This window comes from Scardinius erythrophthalmus (assembly GCF_964197995.2).
Source record: "Scardinius erythrophthalmus genome assembly, chromosome: 9".
NCBI lineage: Eukaryota > Metazoa > Chordata > Actinopteri > Cypriniformes > Leuciscidae > Scardinius > Scardinius erythrophthalmus.
The window spans coordinates 575,001-585,000 of record NC_138229.1 but is presented as its reverse complement, the minus strand read 5'-3'; the positions used below and the strand labels follow the sequence as shown (position 1 = coordinate 585,000).

The 10,000-nt window shown below is 37.9% G+C and overlaps 1 protein-coding gene across 1 annotated transcript in view; it reads left to right on the top strand.

The window, feature by feature from the left end:
* The window catches only part of nectin4b (nectin cell adhesion molecule 4b), a 31,955-nt gene that overhangs the window by 14,126 nt on the left and 7,829 nt on the right, over positions 1 to 10,000 (top strand). Inside the window, exons 5-8 of the mRNA XM_081373459.1 lie at positions 2,290 to 2,404; positions 5,661 to 5,824; positions 7,830 to 8,004; positions 8,072 to 8,144. Coding sequence (XP_081229585.1) covers positions 2,290 to 2,404; positions 5,661 to 5,824; positions 7,830 to 8,004; positions 8,072 to 8,144 — 527 coding nt within the window. The remainder of the gene's footprint in view (positions 1 to 2,289; positions 2,405 to 5,660; positions 5,825 to 7,829; positions 8,005 to 8,071; positions 8,145 to 10,000) is intronic.

Below are 10,000 nucleotides of genomic sequence, written 5' to 3'. Positions count from 1 at the left end.
CATTTGAAAGTTTGGATGACAATCAGGGTAAGCAGAAAATAAAATGGTGTGCCTTTCACTACAGACGTAGCCTTGCCTAATCAGTCTGTGTGCCGAGAGTACAGACTTCAACTATAGTTGCAAACGTTGTCTGACTTGCGTTATGTGGGCTAGCTATTTGCTCAATAAAAATAGGCTCATGGTACAAATTACATTTTGTCAAATCGGGCGAGTGGCATTTTAAAATTCCTCAAATGATGAAAGGTTGCCCAGATTGTGTTGAGCCTGCCACAGTCAAATGCGGATACTGAGCGAACCTCTTCAGTTACTGGCCTAAACAAGACTGACACCAGGAACAGACTGGCACTTGATGGGAAGTTCGGATCATTTTACTCACTCGCTTGTTCGGTCTCGCTCATTAAAATGAACAAATCTTTTTTCGAGTCATTTCATTAATTTAAGGGGCTTTAAATGTTATACTTTTAACACCCAAATTCCCTGAACACATCCACCTACACAGTCTTTATCATATTCTAAATTAAGAAATCATTATAATGCAGTCAAAAATAATTTACAGGGAACATATATAATTACTTTACCTTCCGAGTCTTTCGTTCATTTGTCACGTGACATACGCATTACGGTTCATGACCGGATTGAAACCTGCTTCAGATCTGCTAATCACCTCTATCTTCATTTTTTTATATCAATCGATCAATCAATAAATTAATTGTACATTTTGAAAACACGTTTCCATTCTATTAGTTTTTTTTTTCCCATAAATCAGGGTTTATACTAAGTAAACAAGGACAAAAAATTTCTCTCCAGCCAAAGTCCCAAAGTTGGCAACCCTGCGAGTGTGTGTGAGAGAGAGCGAGTGTGTGTGAGAGCGTGTGTGTGTGAGTGAGTGTAAGAGGGGAGAGTGTGTGTGTGTGTGTGTGTGTGTGTGTGTGTGTGTGTGTGTGTGTGTGTGTGTGTGTGTGTGTGTGTGTGTGTGTGTGTGTGTGTGTGTGAACCGCAGGACTTTTTTTACACTGGAGAAAAAAACATATTTGAAAGAAGTCTCAGAATAGCAACATTTCCAGATAATGCAGTGCTGTAATGAACACCGTGATGGAGTTCTGTAGAGTAAACACTGTACATCAGTGCAGAACATCGACAGGCGAGCCGCGGGAGTTCAGGAGTTGCAGAGTACGGTGACCGGGAGGGGACATGTTCGGTTCACTTATTTTTGTCGTGGCCAAAACATATAAACTCGTGGGAACGTGATATTAAGTCGTGGGAACGTTATAATATCTCGTGGGAACGTGATTATAAGTCGTGGCCACGAGTTATGTTGAGGGAGCCACAGCGGCCAATACTGTAACCGTACCATAGACTGGGCTACCGCTGACAGAAGAAATAACATTTTACTTTAAATTAGGAATGTCATATAAAGATATAGTGCGGTCTTTGGCACTAAGACATGGGTACGTTATAAGTGAAAGACACCTGAAGCGCATTCTTAAATTAGCACTGGCGGAAGTTGGTTTGACGTTCGATATTCGCATATTTAGGGACCGTCTCAAAATTACATGCGACATTGGCATAAACGTTCCTAACTTCTAACGACTTACAGTCATAAAACCAACTGTACATTGTTCACCCAGGTCTCATGTATGATGCACACCTTTAATATTTTTGATATTTATGACAATAAACTGTTAAATCATATGTAAATATTGCTATGTATTTCACTACTGTCACATACCTGACACCTAGATGAACAATGTACAGTTGGTTTTATGACTGTAAGTCGTTGTCTTCAAATGCTATTGAAGTTAGAAACGTGAGCCGAACATGTCCCCTCCCGGTCACCGTAGCGGAGTTAAACCTGTTCATCTGTGGATTTAACACGGATTGTGCCGAAGTGCTTAAACTGAGTTTCAGACACACATTAATGTTTTACGTCTTTATCTGATCACAGGAATAAATTACACTTTACTATATATTCACATAGAAAACTGATGATTTACATTAGAATAATATTTCACTGTTTTTCCTGTATTTTTGATCATATAAACACAGCTTTGGAGAGAAGACCCTCTTTCAGAAACATTGAATCTTAATCATTCCAAACAGTTTATCGGTAGTGTAAAGTAAAGTTTTGCTGTGTGTGTATGTGTGTGTGTGTGTGTGTGTGTGTGTGTGTGTGTGTGTGTGTGTGTGTGTGTGTGTGTGTGTGTGTGTGTGTGTGTGTGTGTGTGTGTGTGTGTGTGTGTGTGTGTGTGTGTGTGTGTGTGTGTGTGTGTGTGTGTGTGTGTGTGTCAGTTCCTCCAGACGCAGAGATTGCTGGTTTTGGCTCGTGGAGGATCGGTCAGGTGGGGTCAGAGCTCAGGTGTGCAGTGAAGGGGAACCCTCTTCCGGAGAACATCACCTGGAGCAGGTACAGTTCCTCCGAGACTTCTGATGATCTCTAGCCTCAGGGTGTGTGTGTGTGTGTCGTGTGTGTCAGATGAACATCTCAAATAGATTATAAACACACATTTAAAAATAAAACACAAAACACTGTGATCAGAATTTCTCTCCATCCAACAGTATTTCACCGAAGTAACTCGCCGAATATACAGTTTTGTAAACTTCAACACTTGCATGTTATGCTAATAATTAATGTGCAGAATAAAGGGGCGGGGCCTGGTTGAGTTAGTTAGTAGTGTGTTAAACTGGCGGTTATGGTAAGGGACGGGGCATTTCCCAAACACACTCGAAGCGCTCGACCAATCACAACACACTGCTCCAGCCGACCAATCAGGGCACAGTGTGCTTTTCAGAAGGAGGGGCTTCATAGAGACAGGAAGTAAACAGAGCGTTACTGACAGACTGGGAAGAGAGGAGCCGCAACAATGGAGAATATGAGGAGAATAATCAACATTACAGCATGATCATAAAACATGAAATTAAATATCGTTTATCGCCACAAACTAAAGCTAGTTCTTCATCAGAACTCATTGTAACAGCCTTTGTTTGTTTTTGGCTATTTTAGTATTAGTATTTATGTTTAGTATTTTGTAATTATTTGTACTATTTTATGATTTTTAGTATTAGTATTTAAGTATTTTTGCTATTTTAGTATTAGTATTATTTTAGTTTTTTTGTTGCTGTTTTAGTATTTGTATTTATTGTAGTATCTTGTATTTATTTGTACTATTCTACTATTTTTTGTATTAAAATTTAATTTTTTTGCATTTTAGTATTAGTATTTATTTTAGTATTTATTCATACTATATTACGATTTTTAGTATTAAAATTTTAGTTTTTTGCATTTTAGTATTTATTCATGCTATTTTACGATTTTTAGTATTAGTGTTTAGTGTTCCTCCTCAGTGTTTCTGTCTCGTTCTCCAGCACAAATATCTGAACATTCTTAAATCAAGATACATTTACTGGAGAAGAAGAAAGACTGAAGATATTAATTCTTGTTTAATGAAAAATGTTTCAAAATTGTGTTTTTTGTGCTGAAAACAAGAACAAATATCTGCTAATGGAGTCAGAAAAATAATCTTGTTCTCCCTTTGAATAAAGTTTATTTTTCTCGTTTTAAGCATAACTCACTCACTTTGTTTTGATGCTTCTTTCAGAAAACAAGAACTAAAATCTTAAGTAATTTTTTAACTTCTAGTAAATGTGTTATTTGTACAGAAACACAGTGTTTGAGGCTGTAGAGCGTCTGACGGGATGCAGGATCAGGACGAGGCATCAAACACTGTTAATTGCAGTTGATGCGCTGCATCTTTAATCCTGTGTTTCTGTGCCGGTTAAAACAATCATTACAGGACAGGAGGGTTATTTAGGGCTCAGCGTGTCTCGATACACACACACCCCACCCTCATCTTTCAGCATCCTGCTCTTTCTCTCCTTCTTTCTGCATGAAACTCTCGCTTCTCTCGGGTTGCAACGCGACACTGAAGCTTTATGTTATCCTGAAAGGAGCATGTGAATATGCATCGCTCTGCAGTTCACAGCCCTTTGTGATTGTGTTAAAGAGAAAGAAAGCATGAGAATATATTGAGAAACACAATGAGAGTGTGTGTGTGTGTGTGTGTGTGTGGTGTGGGGTGGGGTGGGGTGGGGGGGTGTTAAGATTTATAATAACTGGACACACACACTGCAGAAGCTCATCCTCTGATTGGCGGCGTTTCACTTCCAGGCCTGAGTAATGTATGATTAAAGAGATACACTAAATACTAATGCTAAAATAAGCATGATATGTTGCACCTTGTGAGGGTGTTTTCACTCAGGTACTGTTGGGGAATGCACTGGCGACAGGCTGTGGGAGTCACATGATACTCAGATGATAATTACAGTGAGGGTCCGAAACACGAGATCTTTTTAATGTGGTGTTTGGCGTTGTTACAGCGGCCAGATCGCAAGAGAGTGTGTGTATGTGTGTGTGTGACAGTGAGTGTGAGTGTGTGTGTGTGAGTGTAAGTAATCAGCAATATTTTAAAATGTATGCGATGTTTAATAGGGAGCCAGTGCAGTGTTGACAGAACCGGGCTAATATGGTCATACTTCCTGGTTCTGGTAAGAACTCGAGCTGCTGCGTTTTGAACCAGCTGTAGTTTGTTTATTAAGCGTGCAGGGCAACCACCCAGTAGAGCATTACAGTAATCTAGCCTTGAGCTCATGAACGCATGGACTAACTGTTCCGCATTTGTCAATGAGAGCATATGACGTATTTAGATGAAAGAAGAATGCGGTTTTACAGATACTAGACACGTGATATTCAAATGAAAGATTGGTATCAAAGAGCACACCCACACACACACACACACACACACACACACACACACACACACACACACACACACACACACACACAGGTTCCTAACCAACGACGAGGACTTGACAGAGCAGCCATCGAGTGTTAGACAGTACTCTAGATTATTACGTGAGGAAGTTTTTTTGTCCAATCATTAGAATCTCTGTTTTTTCAGAATTTAGAAGTAGGAAATTACTAGTCATCCAGTTTTTACATCAGCTGTGCATTCCGTTAATTTAGTGAATTGGTGAGTTTCGTCAGGTTTTGAAGAAATATAGAGCTGAGTATCGTCGGCATAACAGTGAAAACTAATGCCATGCTTTCTAATGATATCTCCTAATGGTAGCATGTACAGAGTGTGTGTGTGTGTGTGTGTGTGTGTATAGCATGTACAGAGTGAACAGCAGCGGTCCTAGTACTGAGCCTTGTGGTACGCCATACTGAACTTGAGTGGGTGAGTGTGTGTCAGTATCGTGTGTGAGTGTGTGTCGGTATCAGGGTGTGTCCGTGACGAATTTTGCCACTGCATTTTCTTCAGTAAATGTATCTTGTCTGAGGATATTTAAAGACCTACAGCAGATTCAACACAGATACTGATGGAGGAAGTGAGAATCAGCTCTCATGCACATCTAGAGTGATTTGTGAAGGATCATGTGACACTGAAGACTGGAGTAATGATGCTGAACATTCAGCTTTGATCACAGGAATAAATTACACTTTACTATATATTCACACTGAGAACTGATGATTTACACTGCTGGATTCAGTAAAAAAGTGTAGCATGTGTTTCTACTTGTTTTGTATTGTTTTAAAACACGATACAGATGATAAACTGACACTGACTGCAGTGTGTGTGTGTGTGTGTGTGTGTGTGTTTCAGGCAGGACGGGCGTCTGCCGGAGGGTGTGTCGGTTCAGAGAGAGAGGCTGGTGTTCGTTCGGCCGCTGAACGTGTCGGATGAGGGTCTTTACGTTTGCAAGACTGGGAACATCATGGGCACCGCGAGAGCCCAGTTTAAACTGGAGATCGGAAGGGAGGTCGAACGTAGGTGTTAAATCTAATAAAGACACATTCAGAACAAATGACAGACGTGATCATCACACTGACTGACGAAACACATGGGTTTCCCACACAACTTACATCACATTAATGTCATTGCTGGATGATCACCATACAAGGACAGACTCGTTCTGGTGAAGTTGAGCTCAGAAAACACTAAGATTCTTTTTCTGACTCCATTGGCAGATAATTGTCTTGTTTGAAGCACAAACTCACTTCATTTTCATACATTTTTACTTGATTGATTGATAGTTTATTTCAAGCAAAAAAAAAATATATATATATATATATATGGGAAATAAATTGTTCTGTTTTTTCTATGTATATTGTGTTAGTGTATATATATATAAATTCATAATAATTTATGTGATTATTATAATGTTTGTATACAAAATACCCAATTACATTATGACCGTCTCACTAATCACAATAATGCAATGTAATAATCCTTATTATCATAAACACTCAAACATGTCCCAGTATTTATAATAATCACATAATATATACAATATCTTTTTTATTTTGCTTCTTCTCCAGTAAATGAATCTTGATGTAAGAATGTTTAGATGTTGTGCTGGAGGACGAGACAGAAACACTGAGGCGGTGTGTTTTCAGCTTATGGTGAAGTGTGTATAAATAGATCAGCAGAAAATGTGTTTAAAATAACAAGAAGGATGTTTGATTCTGGAAACATTTCTGTTTTTAATGTTGTGGCCCGTCTTGGTTTTTCTGTGGATGTTTGCGCTGTTATTACAACACAACCCAAGCGTCTTTGACTTCCTCATAATGATCTTCTCCAGTGTAAATTTAGATCTTAATCATAGACGACAGTGACTCAGAAAACAATTGAAACTCCGCCTTCGTTTAATAAAAAAGAGCTTCCACATTCATTTGCTCAACATGTCAACTCTCATGATTCTGCTGCCCCCTTGTGGTGGCAATCAAATGAAAATAAATCAAATCAAATAATTAAATTAAATAAATAAAATAATTAAATAAAATAAAAATAATAATAATAATTAAATTAAGACATTTCAAAAGAATAGGGTAAATATTTTAATTAGATATCACTGGCTTATTTACAGTACATTAATACAATTGTTTTGTATTACAGGTTTTCTGAAAAGTGTTTAAATATGCAAATGAAGCACTGTCTAATTAATTCTGCACTCATTTGCGTACATTTCCATACAGAAATCTGAATATTGGATAGTTAGACTCAAAAGTTAGATTTTTTTGACATTTTAGAGAAAATATTGTCAACAAACAGAAATAAAGACATTTTCACCATGTTTTCAGGAATAAAATGTTGTAGACATCATGAGAATGATATATGAATATAGATATGAATAATACTGTAAAGTTTGGTGTAAAGAGATTTCTGACTCCATCTGACCTTTACAGATCGAGATCTACAGATCGAGTGCAATAAAACTGTATTTTGGATGTTTTCCTTCCACTAGTCTGAAAGAAGACAAGTTATGGAAGCAAACCCAATGGAGCAGTGCATGAAAACACACTGGTTTTCTCCCGGGAACGAACACGTCACAATATTCCTCATTATAATAATTAATGCGCAGAATAAAGAGGTGGGGCCTGGTTGAGTTAGTTAGTAATGTGTTAAACTGGCGGTTATGGTAAGGGGCGGGGCATTTCCCAAACACACTCGAAGCGCTCGACCAATCACAACACACTGCTCCAGCCGACCAATCAGAGCACAGTGTGCTTTTCAGAAGGAGGGGCTTCATAGAGACAGGAAGTAAACCGAGCGTTACTGACAGACTAGGAAGAGAGGAGCCGCAACAATGGAGAATATGAGGAGAATAATCAACATTACAGCAGGAAAACCTGTTCTAGTAGAGAAACAACATCAAGACTGGCGTAATAGATCCTCTTTAAAGCTGCAGTGTGTAATATTTAGGAGGATCGCTAAAACTTACACACTGCACCTTTAAATGAACTCAGTAGCTGTTTTGTTGTTTATTCTCAGGACGTGCCAGTGAATTCTCAGAGATGATGAAGAGCCCGTCGGAGAGCCTCCTCATCATCATGGGGGCGTCAGTCGTCGGGACTTTAGTGCTCGTCGTCGTGATCACCATCGTCTTCGTCAACTGCCACCTCAGACGCAAGAACAAGAAGCTGAAAAGGGCTCTCAGCGCGAGAACGTGAGTCTGTGACCTTTGACCTTGTGTTCATGTGAAGATGATGATGATGAAGGTGTTTGTGTCTCAGGGTGGAGATGATCAGTCTGTCGAGGCAGGTGTCGATGAGGAGACTCAACTCCTTCTCTGACCCCAAGACTGCGGTAATTCACATTCATTTGACCCTCCGTTTAAGTGCATTTTTCATTTGATTAGTTTTGTTTAATATTGCAATCTAGGTTTCATTTATTTTTAGATCAGTTTTTGTTTTTATTTATTCATTTTATTTCAATATTTCAGCTATTATAATTAAACAGAAATGTTCAGATTTTATATTCGTGCGTCACTGATTCCTGCGACTCGCCACAGAATCAAAATAAATAAATAAATAAATTATATACAGCATAAAAAAGTGTTTGTTTTTGTATTGTGACATTATTTTCTTATTACTGTAATGCAAAAAAATTGGGTACCACTTTACTTCAGTCCTTTATGGAAGCTTGTTTCCGCCACTGAATAATAAATAAATAATAATAATTGCGACTTTTTATCTCACAATTCTGATTTTTTTCTCACAATTGCGAGATATGAAGTCAGAATTGTGAGAAATAGTCGCAATTCTGAGAAATAAAGTCGCAATTGCGAGATATAAAGTCGCAATTCTGAGAAATAAAGTCGCAATAGGGAGATATAAAGTCGCAATTCTGAGAAATAAAGTCGCAATTCTGAGAAATAAAGTCGCAATTGCGAGATATAAAGTCGCAATTCTGAGAAATAAAGTCGCAATAGGGAGATATAAAGTCGCAATTCTGAGAAATAAAGTCGCAATTCTGAGAAATAAAGTCGCAATTGTGAGATATAAAGTCGCAATTCTGAGAAATAAAGTCGCAATTGTGAGATATAAAGTCGCAATTCTGAGAAATAGTTGCAATTGCGAGATATAAAGTCGCAATTCTGAGAAATAAAGTCGCAATTCTGAGAAATAAAGTCGCAATTGCGAGATATAAAGTCGCAATTCTGAGAAAAATAAATTCGCAATTGGGAGATATAAAGTCGCAATTGCAAGATATAAAGTCGCAATTCTGAGAAATAAAGTCGCAATTCTAAGAAATAAAGTCGCAATTCTAAGAAATAGTCGCAATTCTGAGAAATAGTCGCAATTCTGAGAAATAGTTGCAATTGCGAGATATAAAGTCGCAATTCTGAGAAATAAAGTCGCAATTCTGAGAAATAAAGTCGCACTTGCGAGATATTAAGTCGCAATTCTGAAAAATAAAGTCGCAATAGGGAGATATAAAGTCGCAATTCTGATAAATAGTCGCAATTGCGAGATATAAAGTTGCAATTCTGAGAAATAAAGTCGCAATTGGGAGATATAAAGTCGCAATTCTGAGAAATAAAGTCACAATTGCGAGATATAAAGTCGCAATTGCGAGATATAAAGTCGCAATTCTGCGAAATAAAGTCACAATTGCGAGATATAAAGTCGCAATAGGGAGATATAAAGTCGCAATTCTGAGAAATAAAGTTGCAATAGGGAGATATAAAGTCACAATTCTGAGAAATAGTTGCAATTGCGAGATATAAAGTTGCAATTCTGAGAAATAGTCGCAATTCTGAGAAATAAAGTCGCAATTGTGAGATATAAAGTCGCAATTCTGAAAAATAAAGTCGCAGTAGGGTGATATAAAGTCGCAATTCTGAGAAATAGTCGCAATTGCGAGATATAAAGTTGCAATTCTGAGAAATAAAGTCGCAATTGGGAGATATAAAGTCGCAATTCTGAGAAATAAAGTCGCAATTCTCAGAAATAAAGTCGCAATTCTGAGAAATAAAGTCACAATTGCGAGATATAAAGTCGCAATTGGGAGATATAAAGTCACAATTCTGAGAAATAGTCGCAATTGGGAGATATAAAGTCACAATTGCGAGATATAAAGTCGCAATTCTGAGAAATAAAGTCGCAATTGGGAGATATAAAGTCGCAATTCTGAGAAATAGTCGCAATTGCGAGATATAA